This window comes from Brienomyrus brachyistius, chromosome 16, assembly GCF_023856365.1.
Source record: "Brienomyrus brachyistius isolate T26 chromosome 16, BBRACH_0.4, whole genome shotgun sequence".
Lineage (NCBI taxonomy): Eukaryota > Metazoa > Chordata > Actinopteri > Osteoglossiformes > Mormyridae > Brienomyrus > Brienomyrus brachyistius.
The window spans coordinates 9268176-9288919 of record NC_064548.1 but is presented as its reverse complement, the minus strand read 5'-3'; the positions used below and the strand labels follow the sequence as shown (position 1 = coordinate 9288919).

Here is a 20744-nt window from a genome sequence, read left to right as displayed (position 1 = left end):
GTAAGTGTTTCAATCACATAAAGGCCACTGTTTGAACACAAAGAAAGGTCCTGCACTTATTGAATTGTGGACTCTTTTAACCAGGACGTTCCAAAGAAATTTGTAAATCGATGGTTTGGCCTTTTTGCCAGCCTGACTGATCCGACGTGAACGACTTTTCTGAAAATTTCTGTAGATGCTGGACTACAGCAGAACCAAGGAAGTTAGGGCATCCCCCTCATCAGCTGGACAAGCTAAACGATAAAATCAAACTCTAAATGTTCTCTTTGGTAGTAAGATGGCACACTTTATTCCATTACTGTCACACATTAGAGTTTTGTGTGTTAAGGCAGAGTAGTATGGATATACACCCACCATCGCTTCCCTGTTCCGCGTCAAACTGAGTAGGGTCAAGGGCAAAGTGGAGCTGTCTTCTGAACATGGCGCGGTCGTCTGTGTGGATCAGGTCGTACACGCTCTGGTGGACCACGTCAGACTGTGGGGAGAATCAAGAAAGGCGAAGGGGACACTGTGGTCAGCAAGGATTCAGTGAAGGTCATCGTGCAGTATCCATGGTATTGACACTTATGTCCCCTTCTAAGGAACCTTGAGTCACAATGGACTACATGACCTGCCATATCTTCCTGCGCTCACCACTGACCTGAGGGTAACTGAACACGTACCCCCCCCCCCAAAGAATCCTACTCTTAACAGACACAAGCAGTTCTACCAACCACTGCTGCTTTGCGGAGCCTTAAACACACAGATTTTTCCAGAGTCAACATGCACATAGGCAACTTTACAAAGACAGATGATTTGACAAAAGGTAAGAAGTATGCTACCACTGTCAAAAGACTGCCAGACCTCTGCGCTGGTACCGCACAATGATGAAAAGACAATGACCAAATAAAGGCCCAACACGGTAAATCCTTTGAGGTGGGAATACCGCCCACAGAGTGACATGTCTGAAGAGTTAGTGATTCTAAAGCATGCGCACTCCTTTGTGTTTGCCAAGCTGGAAGTGAGACATTGTTTTGGTATTTGACGCACTGAATCGGCAATTTCAAGTGCTATTCTGTTACAGGGAGCAAGGGTATTGCAGGTATCAACAGTAAACAAGACTTATTTCACGGTCAGACTGGCAATGCATGACTCATGGGATCAGCACTCCTGACTGATCCTTCAGACGCCCACCAAGAAACACAAACCGATACCGGCTCTCACGTCACCCTCACCCAGCAAGCCATAGCAACACGACTCCTGCTGTTCGTAGGCTGGAAAGTTCTGGTTTAAGAAAATGCTTTGAGACACAAAAGTATGATTTTCAGACCCCAACCCCCAGGAAATAGAGAAAACTCTCACAAGGACCTGCAGTGGGAATGACCTGTGTGGGTTAGGTGACCTGTGACCACATCACACAGGGGCGTTTAAGGTCTGCTGGGCATGGCCCCACTCAAAAAGTCAGGGGGGCCTCCGTCTTCCGGGAATACGCTCCTCCATTCCAAAATCAATACAGAGTAGGGAGGTGGATTCTCATAAACAGACATGTCGAACTGGGGTGGGGGTAACGTGTGCATGCACCACCGCCAGTGTGAGATTGAAATTGCAATCGGGGCATGTTGTTTCTTCCAGGTGGCTTGATACATGGTGAATTTTGGCGAGGTTGAATATTTTACAGATGACGGCATGCATCTCTCAGGGGCTCACGATGGTCCCCCATGCTAGCTTTCACTATGTTCACAGAGGAAAAAAGGTACAGGATTGTCATTGGAGAAATAAAACAAACAAAAAGGGTTTATGGGCTGGGCATGGCTTGACTGTGAAGATATCCTGCAATCTTGTACTGCTGACATAGCCTTGCTGCTGCAAAGGGGCCTTGTCGATAGCCTCAAACATAGCTGAGGCCTCTCCGAATGAAACAATGAATTCTCCTAGGTACTTCCTTATTTTCTGACTCCAGAGAGCTCTTATTCAACGTCCAGCGCAGAGCCGGTCTTTCTGGTTTTGGCGCTGCATTTAAGCATTTAATTATGTTGCTCGAACAACTGCTAGTTATCTTCCTTTGATGTCAAGGGAACCGGGGCTTAATTAAGCTGTTGTGCTAGCGACGGCAGCCTTGGCAAGCTGGCAGCACAGAGCGCTCCAGCAGAAGCACAACACGAACACCCCGTTTTGGCTCGACCTAATGGGACGTCCCAAGCGCCATGCAAGTAGCAAACCAAGAAAGAGAAAACTGGAAGGAGGAAAAAACTGAACAATCCTTTGTAAGACGATCCTGCTTGGAAGAGGGTTACCTAACTGTCCTTTGTTGTCAAATAACAAAAAAATGGCTGATTACATAATCATAGTCATAGAACCGTGTTCAGTAAAAAGGAAACGGTTGACAAGATGTAAATTGTCTGGAAGACATTTCAATCTGCTCTTTTTTTTTATAATTTAGGGAAAAAATAGATGCATTGATAACAGGCCATATGTTCTTATAAATGACAAACAACTAGGTGTGTGAGTCTCTTAGATTGTATCCAGATGAGCAGCTGTTGGAGTCCCCCCATGTGCTGGAGCCCCCCCATGTGTGAAGGATAAGATGACACTGGAACCCACCTGATGGAAGCCGAGGTAGTCCTGTACGGTGGGGGACGCGTAGAAGACGTAGCCCTCGGCCGTGACCACGAGGACGAAGCCATTCAGAGCCTGTTGGGACACACGGGGTTGGCGTGTCAGTAACACATGCAGACGGACATAAATGGCACACACCCAGGCATGCAGAAGTACACGCCCACAGGCGTGTGCAGAAACATGTGCACAGCAACCGCACAGACACACACGCACACACAACACAGTAGTAAACAGTGATGCAACGGCTCTCAGGGGAAGTTGCTCCCTGCTGCTCTCGAGGGACCTCCACTGCTCACTGTTCCTTTTCCATATCCTAGCCTGCAGGTCCCATGCCTGGGGACGGGTGGCCCGTGAGGGTTTTTTTATTATAATTTTTTTTTTTAACTGTGCCTGGTGCGCAGCTAATCTTGTTTTTCTGAGCAAAGCATGCGGTGATCCAACACCTCCTGCAATCAATCTCAGACCGGAGCAGAACTGCCTGATGGAGACGTTGACAGGCTAGAGCAGCACAGTGAGGACTTCCTCACAGACACCATGCAGCTGTGTGTGAGGATGGTCCGGGTGGAGGCCCAGAATGTATGTTTATGTGAAGCTGCAGACCGGGCACGGTCATGTGACCTCCAAATGCTCCTGGGTTTTATTTAAGGCTTTTCTATGGGTGGACAAAACATCCTGGATGCACTGAAGGGGGGAGTCGGGAGCTGGGAAAGCGCGGTTGTGTTGGGGGGTGGGGGGCAGGGTAAACATTACACACACTTACTGATGTCTTTGTTCAGGTGCTAAACATGTCAACAGGAGATGGAAAGAGTTTGGCTCCCAGTCACGCCAGGGTTCCTACTCCTTGCAAACAATGGACCACCCCCCCGCAACCCTTCTACCACCAGCAGCAAGATGGGGGGGGGGGGGATACGGCAAGCAGATTCAGTTGATAGAAGCCGAGATTGTCTACGTAAAACTCAAAAAAGGAAAGGACTCCTTTTTTTCCTGCACAATCTCTAACTTTGCTGCCCAAATTCAACAAAGGGCCCTTGACTGACAACCTGAGCTGCATGCTGTCTCTCAGTAATGATCAGTTCACTCTGATTACGCCCTCGACATTTATAAATGATTAACGCGTTCGGTTGACGAGCAGTACGGCATACTTCCTGATGGCCTTCTGCATTTGCCTCATTATTCGCCCCATGTTAATGTAGTGCGGCATGGTCATGCCAACGTCTCAGATCGAGTGTGTTAAAAACACAAATGAAATGTAAACATTGCTTAAGAGCAGCAAATTGGTAGCGGCAGACTTTGGCTTAGGAAGCGTCTGTGGGAGCCTGGCAGCAGGCCGGGATTCCAGCAGTCACCATCTCCCAATTAAATGCCACGTCAGGCGTCTTGGGAAGCTCTCTTGTGCACATTCTTCTGCCCAATTTGACCAATAGTGGACAAACTTTTCAAAAAGCGCTTTTATTTCTGCACCTGTGTGCCCAACCAGGCCTCTGCACAGCTAAAACTCCTGGCAGGGGAAGCAGATTTGTTAGATTTGGTTTTATTAGAATCTGCATTTTTCCAGCAATAAGGAAACACAAGATGTTTCTGTCAGTGCTGCCAAAGAATGCTACTAAATCTGGGTGGGGCGGGACGTGTGGGGAAGGAGGCAGAGCACAGCAAACCCCCGTGTCTCCAAACGTTGGCTACCAGGCCATTCTCACTTACCCACCACTGGTCACACAGATAATTTCTATATTTTTCTGTCAGCCATGAGTTAAAGCTTCTGGTCTCAGTACGCAGCAGAGCTGGAGTTCAAATAACAGATGAATCATGGGGACATTAGAAAACCCTGAGAGTGAAAGTTTGAAGGGACCAGGGCCTTGGTCAGTGCCGAGGACATAGGGCAAAATTTTGGGTTTTTTGGGGAGAAAGTCACAGTCTGTGTTTCCCCGAAGGTTCCTGGATTGACAGATACAAGAGCTTCCAGCGCAAAGCTGTGGTAGCACGCAGCATCACGTGAGCTTGTGGTTTAAAAAAAAATCACGGGTTATTTACGCAGCGACTGACAGCTACAAGCGACATCGGACTGCGTCTCCACCGGCAAGGTTTGCTAACAAGCAAACGGAAACCCACAGATAACCCCTGGCTGTTCTGAAGGCCCGGGCCAAACACAGGGAAGCTGATCTGAATGTAACAGAAAATCCAAAATACATAAATATGTTTGAAGATTCTGGGTGCAGCAACTGCATTCTGGAAAACTTACCACAAAGATCACAGGATCGCATGCCCTGAAATAATGAGCTTCCTTTGCAGAATCGCCTCTGGCAGGCTACAGTTATACCTTACAGCCATGAGTCTGGCATCGAGGCAGAGGGAGATGGCATGTGTGTATGTGTGTGTGCACGTTGTGTAACCTTCCCAGGAGGGGTTCATTATGGCTGTAGCCTCCTCTGCTGCCCTATGGGGTCAAAGACCCTGCGGTTAATGGTGGGATACTTGTATTCTACAATAGGGGAGGGTGTCAGGGTGCAGGGGACACTGCCTGGATGGCACATGCTTACAGCGTAACGTTCACTCACGGTTACGCAACGCCAGTGGCCGCCAAGCACGTTCGCCATTATTGGGGCGTTGGATCCTCACCACTCCGCGAATAAATACAATTTAGACAAAACCAATATGGCGGCTTAAAGGAGAGGCGAGGGGCCACGTTTATGGGCGAAGGCGGGCGCGCAGCCAGAGCCGGTTTCAAAGAGCAGGGTGTTTCGTTTCAGATCCTGGCCTCTGGGCGTGTTCGGTTTGAACTGGGGCAAGCTGACGCCTGCCTCTTCCCTGCCTGCCTGCATTTCCAGCTAAATCTGCAGGAAGAGGTCAGGACCAAGGGTACTTCTCAGCCCCTTGGGTGGGCCCCCGTGTAGGCCAGTGGGGGGGGGCACGCTTTGTCTGTCGTCACAAGGGGCGGACTCACCATTAGGCAAGGGTAGGCAGCTGCCTGGGGCCCACGAAAACTAGAGGCCCCATGACGACGGAATAGCAACCTGTATATTCACATTTTTAGCGACAGTATTCAAGATAAACACAGATGTCCCTGTCCTAGTTGTAATGGACTATTCTACTGTGAGACTTCATGCTACCCAGCTTTCTTTTACTACTGGTGTCTACCGGTTGTTCACTGCCAAGCAAACCAGCACAAAGCAAGAAGAAAACAGCACAAAGATACAAGACTAACATTCTCTTGTCTGACACGGTCCTGCTGTACTTAAATGAAAGCAAAAGAGAGAATGATTAAACCAGTTGACCCTCTGGCACTTTGATAAGAACATTTTTGATGTTACATTATTTTTAATTCTTTCTTGTTTTTCTTTCAGCTCCAAAAATATCCCCAATGTCCCACTTAGGGGGTCCCATGTCCGCCTACGGCCCCCAGAGAAGTTATTCCGGCCCTGATCGCCACCAACCTGGAGGAGGAGTTCACCCTCGGAGAAGGAGACCCCATCGATGGTGGACGCGCTGGTGCCGTTGGTGCCATATCCCGCCATCCAGCCCAGACTGTTCTTCTTTATGGTGGCTGCAAGAGAGACAGAGGAGATGAGAGGCTGCACATTAGCATGTTAGCATAGTGCAAAGAAGCAACTTGTTCATTCTCTTTCGACACTGTTTATATGCTGCAAGCCAGCTTCTTAAATTTTCTTAATTTTTCATTTGAACAACAAACCCACTATTCCAACCCCCGCCCCGCCTTCCTAGGCCACAAAACTGCCCCGTTTACCCCTCACACTGCCCCAGGTGACTTCAGAGGAAGTCAAAGCGAGGCAAGCCCACCTACCACACCTCCCTCCCTGCCTGCCTCTTTCTTCTTTGCTTTCATTCTCCCTCCCTCCCTAGAGGAACTACAACAGCCTGGGATTAGAGGTCAAGGTAGGCCTCAGTGTAAATGTGCTGTGCAGAAGAATGAAACAGGAATGGGGCAGCCATCTATGTTCATGATCCCAGTTACGTTCTCCGCACCACCATGCTTGCCAAGGAAACACCGGCGACCGTGACTACAGTAAATGTGTCTGGAGTGATCTCGGATCGTCCAGAGATGAGCCCGTCCACAAAGCAAACAATGGTGCGGTGACAGGTCGCGCTTGTGTTGAGCAATTTACACCAGAGCTTAATTCTGAGTCAGCACCAGACAGACAATCCTCCAATTGCAGCACGAAAAATGCGGTTACTTTTTCACAGTCCAGAAGTCAGGTGGGAAATGAAGTCATGCGACAGAACATAATGCCTCGCCAAGGCTCCGTGGCGGATCGATTACATTACGTGACACTCCTGAAACATCTCAGCCAGGCCACAGAAGAGAGACACTCAGACATTAATCAGAATAGGCCAAACTGGTTTGTTTCGCTTTTACTGGTGCTATTGTTTGAGGGCTGCATGTGTCACACGGCCATATAGTCACGTGTGACCCGTGCACAAGCCGTATGCTGGTGAGGTAGCGGATGAAAGCGGCTGACCCTGGAGGCCACAGCCACGTGGTACAGTATGCTCGGCGGCAAAAATCAAGGGATGATGACAAACATGGTCCCAGGGCTCTACAGTGCACCCATTTCACTGGCAGATGCGAGTAAAAATGGGGGCGTGCAAACATGAAAAAAGATTTAGGCGTACTGGTGCGAGTTACTTGTGACATCGCCTCAGAAAACCTGAAACATCAAAAAGTACTCAGTGACTGAGTGAGTCACACTGCATGCGCGCTGCCACTTTTGCATACATTTACATGTCAGTAGTGTTTCAAGTTACAATTGGCTACTTCAGAACCAGCACGCACCTCTTCAAATAAGATAAAGAATTTTCTCAGCACAAATTAGGGGTGGGTGATATAACCTAAAATAATTATCACGGTATTTTTCACCTTTTGAACACTGATGGTATTATATCATAGTATTACTTTTTTCCAGGTTTTGACAGGAGAAGCATGTCCTGTCCCTTTATGTAAATGTATAGAATATTATTATAAAATTTATTACATTTATATATCATAATATATTAAGTATACTTTAATTGCTATTAGAGTTGGGTATGGGCAGTCTTATTTCAAAAAGATAGAGAAAGTGACATAGGTAATGTTCTCATATTCATTTTATAATTGGCAGAGTAACAACACAAACAGACTAACATGCTGTTTCAAGTGAACAAAGTGCGTTTCACAGTTCATTTAAAAGAAAATGCTGGGTTGCCAGTTTCGGTCAGCTGGCTGGAGTGAGATTTTCAATTTGAGACGAGTCTGCACACATGCACAAGCATTTTACATGTTTGCGACAGTTTTATTACCTTGTAAACAGTCTGCAGGGTTTGCAAACTACCCCAGCGTTTTTTGATGTTGCTTATTTTAGGTGTATAATGGTGTGAGCATAACACCTGATGTGCGAGTTGGCAACTCTGAATATCTACATTTTTTTGTATTACTTTATACAGTTGTCAAAAAAAACGTAAAACTTTGACGTACATGAAACCACCAAGAAAATTGTACCTATTTCTCTCTCATTTATAAAATACATACTGTATTTGAAAACTTTTCAGCTGTATGATTTCAGGACAATCTTAGGAAGATTATGGCTTTTTGGTTTAGGGTAATAGATTCACTGCTGTTATTAGCACAAAAAAGGGCAGAGCATAGGCACCTTGCATGAAGACAGCGGCACATACATATGCTGATTTAGAGGGAATGTTTCTCTTTTTAATTTACTACTATACATGTATGTAACCAGTTTATTTTTGTTTAATGTGTACAATTATTCAAAATCTGTTTATTTTGACTATTTTGTTTAAATTTGCTATCGGGACACGGCGTCAGAGTTTAATAGAAAATTCACACACCACAGAAACTGGTTACATACATTATACATAAAAAGCTAGGCCAAGCCATTCGGACTTACAGTATGAATTTAGATGTGGAATTTGATAAAGCATCAAAAGAAATCTTAGATACAAAAATAAAAGTCTAGTTTCTTGACAGCTTTGTCATTCATAACCTTTACATTCCACTAGCTTGTATGTGAAATTGTATTATGACGATGCAATACGTTAGGGTGCTTAAAAACAGAACTGACTGGGCTCCCACATTTTTTCCAACTCAGAGGCACCTTGAAAAAGAAAGTCAGCGTAGAGCCCTGGGTCCCCATGTCAGCACATGCCATTCCCAGAAGTCCTCTGAGGGCACGTGCAGATGCAGCAAGCTTGGGGGGAGATTAAGGGATACAATGGTCCATTCTTTCTCAAGGACTGCCTCCATGGTGAACCATAAACTAATGCAGATGGTCAGGAGGTGCAGTAACAAATGAAGATGCCTTGTGACTATCACCATTACAGGGATTAACCGGCACTTATCTCAGGTGACTTGGTCCTTTATACAGCGGCTACTTTGCAAGAGTGACTCATGCTAGCTGTTTTGTTCAAGGGCACGACTGAAAGAGATCTTCCTTGGGTATAAACGACAGCATTTTATTTCCATGGCAACTACTGCCCAATGACTAAGGGTTCTAGTTCTAGCTACTATGACTCCTCCCCTCAAGCGAGGCCTGCCCCCGGTGGAGGCCTAGTGAGGGTGCAATCCCTATACCGCCATGGGCGAGGCAAGCGCTCACTTCCTCTCTCTCTCACAGACAGGGGAGCTATTTATGGAGTCAGCTGCTTATCAACTCAAACAAAAAAAAACAAAAAACATACTTCCAAGCTAGAAACCCCAAATATGTTCCCACAGGACACAGATGTTTCGAGATAATTCTGGGGAGAATGCGAAGCCGAAGGCAGGCCGCTAAACGAAAACGGCATGTTTAAACTGTCATATGTCATAAGTCGAATGAAAAGTTGGGATGAAAAGGCAGTTTTGACAGACATATTAGCTCTAGCTGTGTTTCATTGTTTATTCATATAATATTTAGGGGACTGTACGTAGTACATTACTGTTTTAGTGACTGTCATTATAGACATAAGGAAGCTGTCAAAGGGGAGCCCATGCAGATGTTGGCAGAGTCTGCAGAGACAGTGGTCCAGGAAGCAGATGGCAGATACATACGCGGCAGGTTTCACGCCCTCCTTCTCCGCTGCTCGCTTTGCGCGTCTGCATCTGCGGTTCTCCACACCTCGGTTTTCCAAGTCAACCCACGACGCCGACACCAAAGCCCATCACCACACCAAGGACACACGCACATCGGAGACGAAGCCATTGTGGAAACATGCCGGATTGTCACATGGTTGCACGTCACAAGTCAAAACTACATTAAATTGATCTGGTCAATAACCACAACAAGAAAGAGGAGAACGGTCAGGGCTCGCTCAACGTTTGTGCATGGCCCAGGCTGGGCAGAACTTGGCAACATGTCACCGGGTAAATTAACAGTCCTTGTTTTTAGCTTTGAGTCCTTACAAATAAGGCAATATGAGGCCTGTCATTACCCAGAGTATTTATAGAAATCGCTCAGCTTTCGGGTTATGTGTAATAATTACACATACTTTTCTTTTATGCTGAATTTTTTTTACACTAATATTATGTTTCCATGGGATGAGAATTGCCTACTACGGCACCACCATCTTTCGAAGGGGGGGCATCATGGGCTGGGGGACACACCTAAAAACTGAATTATTATGAGGCTGTTAAACAATACCTGACATACCCATCGGTGTCTCGGATCAATAACCCTGTTGACCTGGTGGACGGACACATCAGGCGTCCTATGTCATTCCTGACTGCCCTGCAGGGAAAATGCCTCACAAAATTCTTCAGTGCGAAGAAAAGATGCAGTGAAAATATAAAGGTTACCTTCTGTCAATGTATGTGCAGTGGTGGCATGTTAATGCTCATAATTATATATCTAACACAGGGGGTGCGTCTGGGAATTATACTTCTACGTTTTATTTTGCAGTGTGGAAGGGTAACTGGTAATCATACGAAAAATACAGACAAAAAAATGGCAATCTGCCTATTTTCAGTCAGGGTTAACTGACCAGATATTAGGCATCCCACAATGCACTGCACTGCATGCAGCTCGGGGGGCGGGGAATAGGGATCCCCCCTCCATGGTCCTAAAATACACTAAGGTTTGATGGAGTTGCCAAACTGTGTGTATGTGTGTCAAACGATGGATTATTCCCTGCCTTGCCAATAGCTTCTGGGATTGGCACTGCGACCCTATGCATAGAGGATGGATGGATGGGTGTTTACAAACTGCCAGTGAACAAAATGCTTTTGCTGTGTGAATGCCTTACGAAGGGTTTATTCAGGCCCTTTAATCTAACGTCTCCCCATGATTTGTTTTGTTAAGGTTTTACTGCCGGAGGCAAAACTTCATGCATGCAACAGGCTGAGAGTATCTGAGCGCTAAAGCCACTCGCAGCAGACTGGAAGCAGACAACAGAAGTGGTTTCATACTGAATCTTTTTTTTAACAGAAAGGAAACGGTTCCCCTTTGGCGGTTTTCTGTCGAGTCAGCGGTCAGTTTTGGACTGGTTCTCGCCTTCGGTACGGGCTGCGGCCCATTTCTGAAACTCCGCACTACAAGAAATCAAGCCATCGCAAGCGGTCATTTCCCGGCAGATCAGCGCTGTGAGCCTTCTGTATCTCAGCAGTGAAATGTGTTCTGTGGTCAAACAGAAAGAAGTGCTCTGTTCACAGCTCTTCACAGCTCTCAACTTTGGAGTTCTTCTGGGGGAAGGGGAGGCTGTTACACAGATTCCCTATGTGGATCTCACATGATTTTAATAGTTATCTTGCTGTGGTTTTGTAATTTCCCCTGTTCTGAGAACACAGAAGAGTATAAGCATCCATATCCTGTGACATTTTCTCCAGGTTAAATCACCGTGAGAAATGATTTCTGTACCGTCAAATCTCAAGCCTCATCTTCTGCTAATAACTAATTAGAATAACTCACACATAACCCAAGGCAACAGGGTGTCAGGTTGACTGATAGTGCTCAATCATACGGCACTTTTCCTCTGCCACCAAGAACTGAGCCGAACCACAACCTGCACCCGAGCCACAAACGCACTAATATGGCCCTGCTTACTAACAAAAGCGTGACCAAAGTGAGCTGGTAGCATCGCTACCATCTGATTGGTTTAAATGTAGGGAGATCCTGGTGATCTGGGGGGAATATCCATAGATCATCTGAAGGAAAAAAATGGCATTTTAGTAGTACCGCAATGTACTGGTGCATTCCTGACGGCGTGGAATTTCCATTCTCCAGCTTAAAAAGATATTACTATAGAGCAGCTGAATGGAATGGACTCAAAAAGCAAATTTACACAAGCTAATGCTAATTCAACTAGCGTTTGATGATAACACAACACAGAGATTGTCACAGATATACTAGAAAATTAGGAAATCTCCACATAGTAAATCATGATGAAAAACATGTGAACAGTAAATAAGCATCTTCAGTTTTACATCCCTATAATTCTGAAACATAAAAAGAATTCTGTTTTACAACAATCAAATTGATAGCAGATCAACATCAAGCAATATTCTAAGCCATAAACACAGATTTCTCGCTGGTCATCTTTACGCCTATACAGTCAGAAGTTCACTCATGCTTCTTATAATCGGTGCAATAAGGGTGGATCCAGGGAGAGTCCTGAGTTCGACCCACAAGCCAGTGAGATCTTGGTTATTGTTCCTTACTCTAGATCTTCTGATTACAGCCACAACACCGTTTTTATAGATTTTGATATTCATGACCTGTTACTTTGTATGTTTTCTAAATCCTCATATTCAACTTTATCGCTACTAAATGATAAGCACTATAAACAAAATTGAAATGTGCGTCCCCATTCTAGCCTGTGCTCTGGTGCGCCCCTTGCTGGAGGCTCATGGTGGCTGCACCAGCGGGAGCCCTGACTCACCCTGGCAAGCGGGGAAACCTCTGCGGCTAATGGGCATCGCGTGCGGAGGGAGACTCTGACCGTGAGAACACCTGAGCCCTATTAGTGAGCAGACTGGACTGCTTCCCAGTATTCTAAGTCCCTGGATCCCCCCGTGCCCCCCCCCCCCACCCACCCAGCCCACCCCAGGCTTCTCGTTCACCGCTAACGGAATGCAGTGCCTGGTGATTTGGCAATTTGCCGAATTATGCTAGCATGCCCCCCCCCGCATTCATGCGTGCTACCCTTACATAATCTGATATGGGGTGAAAACAATGTATCGGGTGTATAAATTTAAATGACAAATGGTCACCCCCGCATCCATCTCCATGGTTTATATTTGTGTCACCGTGTCATTTCGGTTTGGGAGTTGTAGTAAAGTCTGCCAGACTTATTTACTGCTCTGTCCCAACAGGTTTAACGTGATTTACAGCAGAAGAAGAGCATTTTACATACTCCCACGCAATGCATGTATCTCTATGTGGCGTTAGGACCATGCATGTGATTGCAGGCCGTAAACGGTGGGCCTCTGCTTCCCACCTGGGCTCATCCTCTTACGTCACCATATGTGTAAGACAGATACCTAGTTATTTCCTGCTGTGGCATTAAAGGCGACTTCCTGAGTGTGTCTGCTGTTTCCTTCTGCTGTTTTTTCGTGACGATCAGTGCAGGCTGAACCCTAACGTCCCTGGTTTGGCCCAGACCACCAGTCTATAAGTGAGGTTATGTGAATGTTACTGTACACAAGCCCTTGTTGTTCAATCTCAAAAAAGACCAAAGAAAAAAAGGAAAGAAAAAAAAAAAAAAAAAAAGAGTGAAAACAGTTGCTTGGGTGTCCAAGGACAGACACGCTGATCCAGACTCTGATGTCAGTGACTCCCACCCCCTGTACCCACCTTCCGACTTTAATTAGGAGCAGCTGGTTTAATAACGAGCAGAGAAAGCGCCTCCCACTGTCTGCCGTGCGCAGGCGTGCCCACTGTTCCCGTGGGACGGTGAGCCGGTACGGACGCTGCTCCAGACTCATACACACGGTGCCCCCTAATCCTGCAAAGCCTCGCCAACCCCCCCCCCCCCCCAAATATGACCTTTGAAGCCAGACTGTGCTGCACTGAAGCGAGCTGTTATTTCACTGCTGACTGCCTCCCCCCCAGGTCCACGGCCTGCCACGACATGCCTTAGAGAGGGGGGGGGGTGTCCTTTCAGATTGACACCCCTGCCCCCCATGCCCCCCTTGCCTTCTCATCGGCACACCACTCTGAGGCCCCTCTGTCGCTAAAACTCATGCTGCTTATTTACTTGGGGTGATTTAAGGTACTGTCCATCAGGGGCAGAGGTACACTGCCCCCTGCAAGATTGGAGGTCACGTGGAGGGTGTCACATGATGCGAGACGCATACGTCAATTTGAGACTGGGCGTCTATGACACACTTTCTCCCTCTCTCTCTCTCTCACCTGCTCGAACCCCCCACGGCCACCCTGCACTTCTGTTAATTTACACCACAACTCAGCTATCTCGCCATGATTTTCGCCTTTCAGCCATTGGAGTCTCAAGCTCCAAGAGCTAAGCCAGGTTTTCCTTTAAGGGACTCTGCAGATGACAGTTTGAGGACTACGGTCTCTCCCCTCCCCCCTAGGTTCGCGTTGGGCTGTGGGGTGTTCCGATAAATCAGGAAGTGTGGTGTGCTGTCTCATGTCTGCAGTGGAAGCTTAGAGTTACATGAAGATAAACTCAGTTTTCCAGTAACATGTCCCAAATACACATCCCGAGTGTTTCCATTCAGTTTGACCCAATTTCATCAGGGGTCACCGCTGAGGGAGTGACGTCCCTCTCAGTCACAGGGGGGACATGCGACTCGATTTCTCGCAACCTCATAAGAAATACAGACGCCCGACGGAACACAGAAAGGAACGTGGGTGTTCGAAACCAGAGGAAACGAAAAACGTGAGTAAGAGAAATGTGTGAAAGGGCAAAAGGAAGAGGCGGGCATCTGCACAGGCATCAGCACGGGCATCAGCACGGGCATCCGCACGGGCGTGTAACGAGCGACAGGCAGAGTGGGGAGCGTGAAAAGACATGCAGGAGTGCTGGGACCAAGCGTGGTCAGGGGGAGACACAAACATGTTCGGAGAACTGAGACGAGTCGTTTATGCTTAATGTTAGCAAACACGCAACCAAGAATATAAAACTTAGCTTAAAAGACGTTCAGATTTTACCATATTTTGTGTACGTTATGAACGCAGAAGAGGACGGCCCACATAACGCTATCGGCTTTTACACTTATATTTCTGTACACATAAATGCAGACTCATAGCGGGGGTCTAAAGTTTACGCACACAAATGCTGCGACCTCGGAATGCCAGACCATGGCGCCCTCACCTCACCCCTCCCTGGGGCTTTCTGAACAGCGAGGTGGTTGCTGCTGGCCATGTTTACATTCTCACGACGCGGTGAGGCATGGGGGCCTCTGTTTGCGTGTTTGTGTGTGTTGGGGGCATACTGTCGCAGGAAACCAGCAGGCTACGGTAAATTTGATCAGTGCAAAGGACCTATGGCAGGGGTATGGGCTGTTTCCTGGCCCCCAGCACCCTCCAGGTCCGTTCCCATGCGCCATCTGAAGGACAGGGAAATGGGGGGGGGGGGGGTGGTTTGATGACTGGTGTGCCCTCAGGGACAGAGTGGCAGCACAGCTATAATCGCTAATTGCTAAAGGAGCAAAACAATAGCACAGCTCACTGATGAGTGAGCAGACAAAAACAGCACGATGGAAGGACTAAGCACATGGAGACAGGCCCCAGCGAAAGGCCCTGTGCCTTAATCTCTGCATGTCCTGTAGGGGAAGGAAAGGCACTTTGCCGATGGCCAATTTCATTGTTGCGTACCCCCCGTGCACCAGGAACTGTTACCTTCTTGTGAACTGTGACATTTATTTATATATGACCCGCTACATGTTAATAATTCATTATTAAATCTAGACAGCATATCGATCTTTCATTTTCCAGAGAAAAAAAAAACAATGCAATGTTATCCCACTAATAAGTGCTGGCACCGATGATGTTAGACAAAAGGATATCAGTTATCAAATGAATTTTCCAATGCAGAAATAAGGAGACGCAAGCCACAAAGTATTCATATATGTATTAAATGTATCTGAGTCACAAAAATAATTCCATCTGCTCATTTTTTCGCTCCACTGCTTCTATCTCTGTTTTCCCCAGACCTCTGCAGTCAATACCAGTGCTTGTGGTCAACCACTCAGCCAGTTAATCGCTACAAGCCCAGCCACAGTAGTTTTTGGTCAAATGAAAAGTACTGGAATGGGGACTAAAAAAACGGTTCTGGAACTGCAATCGGGCAGAGTTCCTGTGGTGGGAATGCAACAGAGGTTCCTGGTTCCTGAAAAAAGTCTGTTTCATAATCTCTACATGTCCTGGAAGGGAACGAAAGGCCCCATTTCTTAATTCATTCAGTGACTCATGGACAGAGCATATCCTGGCCTTTTATCAGGGTGGCCACACCGATAAAGCAGAGTGGGGGGAGGGCTCTGAAGTGAGGAGTCTGGCATGTGGTTTGGGGCCAGGGCTCAACACAATCACCACCACCCGCACACACACTGGCAGCGACATAGTGAGACACCCACGTCACTCTGCCGGCCTCCCATAAGCACCGCCCCCCTACTGGTTTTATTGTACTATTATTTTTATTTTCATTTACAACTTTACTTCTTTGGACCCAAACCCAATCTCTGACAGGTGATCAGAGCAGCTGCTGAAAATAACTCCCCAAGCGAGAGACTTGAGGGACACAGTGCTGCTAATGAAAAGTACACACTGCATGATGATGCAGTTGTACCCATGGCGATGAACCGGCCCGGGCCGCCCTGCAGGGGTCGCCGTGAGCTGTGTCAGTGGAGCCTAACACTATGGCTGAGTGGTATCTACATTATATTGGTTTATATTTTCAAAACGCGATACAGGATGACGATACATTCTTATCGCATGTTAAAATAAGGGCTCTGTCAAAGATTTCGATTAGAAACCAATACTATTCCTTCCTGGTTGTAAAAAACGAAAGAGCTTTGGTCGTGATGTCGCGCAGACTCCTACAATTCACAGCTAAAATCAAACCAGTCAGTTATCGGCATCTGCAAGAGAATTTGATGGATGGAAAGGTGAGGAATTACTGTTATATCTCACATGTAGTTTTGATTTAAAAGTGAATATCTTGCACACTACATAGAAAATATCATGTATTGCTAATACACCTCAAAATTGCTGATATTTATATTGTTTTTGGTCTATATAGTCTGGCACTGCCTGACACTAATAGGGATGCCCCAGGGATTCAGGCTTCACTTAAGACAATAACCAACACATATATTACTGTGCAAAAGTCCTGGGAACCATCTTCTAAAGTTACCCCAGTGTTCGCAGGAACCGTCCAATACGCCCATGCATTTTGTGGCTTAACTGCCTGAGACTTTAGTGCAGTTCTGTGCCTTCATTTGTCTAATTGGTTGACAGGAAGGGGTGGGGCAATGCGGGAGGTCAGTTCCTGTTGCTGTGAGGATCTATAACGGTCATGGTCTAACTGCTTTGCAGGTGAGTCGCGGCTGGCGTCCAGCATCTGTGACTGCGGGACTGGACCCGGGGGTGGGGGTAGTCTCAGAGCCTGTCCCTGTTTCGGAATGAATCAAGGCCACCCTCCCTGTTGTTCACACATAGCTATTAATATCCCCCGTTTTTACTTTCAACACTTCAGATAAGCCCAGGCAGCGTTTTCCAGATCTAATGTCGCGCTGCTGGCAGCCGCCACGTGGGCCGGCGGGTCATTTCCTACCCTAAATCACTTCATGGCACGACAATGCATGGCCACACTCCCTCTTCCTCTCTCTCTCCCTCTCTCCCCCCTCGTCCACCCCCCATCTCCCACGTTCCCCCTCTCGGCCACGGGAAGGCTGTGCCGGAAAGCCCTCACTGAGACACTCTCTGCTCTCTTGGCCGCACGGCCGGCTCTCGGCTCAGCTCCCCGCTGCTCTTAATTACCGAACTCCATATCCTTGTGTAACCAAACACCCCTGCTCTATGCTGCCCCCCCCCCCCCCCCCCGCCGCCGGCCGCCCCATTGCCCACTCCCTTCCTTCTACCACCCCCCCCTCTCCCAAAAACTCCACTGTCGGCTGCCAGGGTTGAAAGTTCGCACGCTCGCTCCTCACGCGATGCGAGGACCCACACAGAGCCACAGACACATGCACGCACACACACATACATACACATACACGCACACGCACACAAACACAAACCTTTGTATTCCTGTCTTTATGGAGTTCTCCCTTTCACCGAATTTAACAACCCTTAACCCCAAAACCTCAAAAGGTGATAAACAAATCGTGACCTGACGGGGCCATTGCACGGGCCCCTGTTTGGCTGGCAGCTCCCTGCCATGCCTGAATTTCAGAGGATGCCATTTTTTTGTGGACTTTTTCTCAGAATCGGTCCCTGCAGAGCCAGGAGTGTCTGGCGATAATCCTGATCAGACACTGAGCATTAACAACCAGATGCACAGCTGCAGATGCGGTGTGGCCCCTCCCACCTGCGCTGGGACACAGCCTGTTAGAGAACTCCCCCCTACCCCCCCATCACGGATGGGTACAGCTCATGCCAAGCTGCTGTCGCGAAGCCGCAACGCTGCCCTACCCTGCAGCAGTGCCGGTCCAGCCCTACCGCGGGAGAGAGGCACACGCCCTAAAGCGAACTGGTGAAACTGGGTGAAAAGCAGGATGTATGAAAAGCTTTTGTCTGCTATTCAATAAAAAAGGAAAGGTGCCCCCAGGAGGAGGAGCCATGCAGAGGGACAGCACGTCCGGTTCTGCTAATCACCATCCTCCCTGGGTGGAGCTGAAGGGCTCACCTGAGAGGGGAGTCAGCGCTGCCCAGAGAACGGCCAGCCCCGCGCTCCGTGAACAGGAGTTCTGCAACTCCGGGGGTTGGCCAGACCTCACACATAAGCACACAGCTGCTGGGGTCCGACCTGACGCAAGTGGAGTGCCCAGTGCCAGATGTGGGCCACGTGACATCCATCCTGGCCCAGCCCACCCCTCCTCTGCACGGAAGCTGGAAAAGCACACGGGGCATCGTGGCACTGCTGCAGCACCAAGACGACCGCATGCAAGCAGTGGCATTATCAAAATGTAACTTAAGGGCCTGGGCTATGGAGGTGCCCCCTCCAGCACGATTTACATGCTATAGCAGTTTTTAGCCTCTCAGAGTGCATGAACTGCTGATTTCACTGAGCCCCACTGCAACATCTGTCATTTCACTCTAACAAAAAAGTTCACTTGAAATCCACTTGATGAAGTACGAGTAGGAAAAAGAGCGTCTCGTGGTGGGAAATCAGCCGGCCGTGTTCGACGCACGGATCCCACTGTGGCGAATGAGGGAAATGTTTTGGGGCAGCCAGAGGGAGGCAGCACACCTGGCGGGGTTCACTAAACAGGATCGGGCTCTTCTGAACGATGAGTCTCTTGCCGAAACTCATTAGCAGAGCTGGCAGAAATCGCGAGGGAGGATGCCGGGTTTAGAACTGAACCTGCAAGCTTAGGGGAAGCCCGTTAGAGTAGAAAGCACTGAACTGCAGATTGATGGTGCCAATGGAAAACAAGGCCACAGCATAAACACAATGCAGGCCTGTGCACAGCCGGGGGGACAGGACAGAGGCACGGGGGGCTGGGGGGGAGATTTGTGGGCTTGCTGGGATTATGCAATGCCAAACATGAAGAAGCTAAGCACATGTCGAGGTTGGTTAAAAGAAAACCTTAAAAATGAATTTATGTAAGGACTAAAGGGCCGTGGGAGAGGAAAACATGGGGGGTAAGCTGGGTAACCAGGGTCTTGCTATACGTGTCTGTGGAAGACTGAACTCCACTGGCTGGGAGTCGGATGCTTCGCAGTTTTAGCCTCCGCAGACAAAAGCCCAGCTCCTGGCCCACTGCCATCGTTCATCTGTTCTCTTTTTACCAAAAATGCCCCTCCTTCCCTCATCAAACGCACTCCGGCGCACACACCCCTCCCTCCCTTGCTCCCTCTCTCTTTCCCTAAATAAACTCTTTACACGCAACGGCACTGGCAAGCTAGCCACTTCCTGGCTACATCTGCAAATTACTGTCAGTCAACGCATACCACTCTCCAGAGGTGGTATATATGTGTGTGTGTGTGTATGTGTGTCTGTGTCGGCGGTTGGGGGGGCAGCAGGACCAAGTCCAGACAAACCCTCCAAATGGAGTAACAAAAACAGAAAAGAACAGGAAGAAAAAAAAAAACTCAAACTGTACAGAATGCAGGCGCGCCATGGAGTCCATAGGGACTGAGCAGTTAGGGCTGAAGCCTGATCCGTGTAGCTGCATTTCTGGGGAGGTGCCCATCAGGGTACGGAGTAGATTTTACACAGAAGTATGAATCAGCCTTTACTCCACAACCACTGGTGGGCTCTTGCTGGCAAACTTCTCACCTCTCACAGAGAAAGGGGGCCTGAGCCAGCCTGAGGCTGGGATAATGCTAACCTGTGCCTTCGTGTGGAGAGTGAAAAGAAGCGGCCCCTAGCAGACAGGACCCAGGTAGCTGTCGGCTTCTCTGCCTTTTGAATAGGAAAATCTCTCTCCCGATGTGCTGAACTGATAAGCCAGCAAATAAGGTCAACCTGTCAAAAGGTCTCCTTTTATGATTTTCTTTGTTCTTGTTATTAAAGCCCCCTGCTTTCTCAGCAACACTCCCGCCCCACCCAGACAGAGATTTATCTTTCTGCAAACCCTATTTCACGTACCTCCGGCCCAAACGGCCTCGCGGAAGGGGGACAGGGAGGGGCTGGTTAGGAGGCAGATAAGGAAATGGTCTCATGCAAATGTCTCCAGCTTAAGCAATGGTTGGGAGGAGGAGCCGGAATGTTGCTTCACGACCACGTGTGATTAGCAGAGGCTTCGCCAGGCCACTCTGGCCTCCAGAATTCCATGAGAGCAGCCCAGGCAGCGCGTGGCGTTCACCCGTATCCGCTCATCTGCACATCATGTGCTGCTTGAACGGGTAGCTTCCGCTGGCTGGTCTGTCCTGCCCCTGGGCTGTGAAGCGGCCTCGGGGCATTGCCCAGGGTCCGTCACGCCTTGTTGGTGGGTTTCATATATTATGCAGCAGGTGAATAAAATGTTAGTGGTTTGTACTTTACTCCAAATGTTGCAAGAATTTGGTCATGCCTAAAAAAAATTAAAACCACACACATGACACGTG

At 48.1% G+C, this 20744-nt stretch overlaps 1 protein-coding gene across 1 annotated transcript in view; it reads right to left on the bottom strand.

The window, feature by feature from the left end:
• Positions 1 to 20744, bottom strand: part of ahr2 (aryl hydrocarbon receptor 2) — a 63166-nt gene that overhangs the window by 8859 nt on the left and 33563 nt on the right. Inside the window, exons 3-5 of the mRNA XM_048977910.1 lie at positions 6024 to 6133; positions 2581 to 2670; positions 355 to 475 (exon numbers count right to left, since the gene is read on the bottom strand). Of these exons, the coding sequence (XP_048833867.1) occupies positions 355 to 475; positions 2581 to 2670; positions 6024 to 6133 (321 nt within the window). The remainder of the gene's footprint in view (positions 1 to 354; positions 476 to 2580; positions 2671 to 6023; positions 6134 to 20744) is intronic.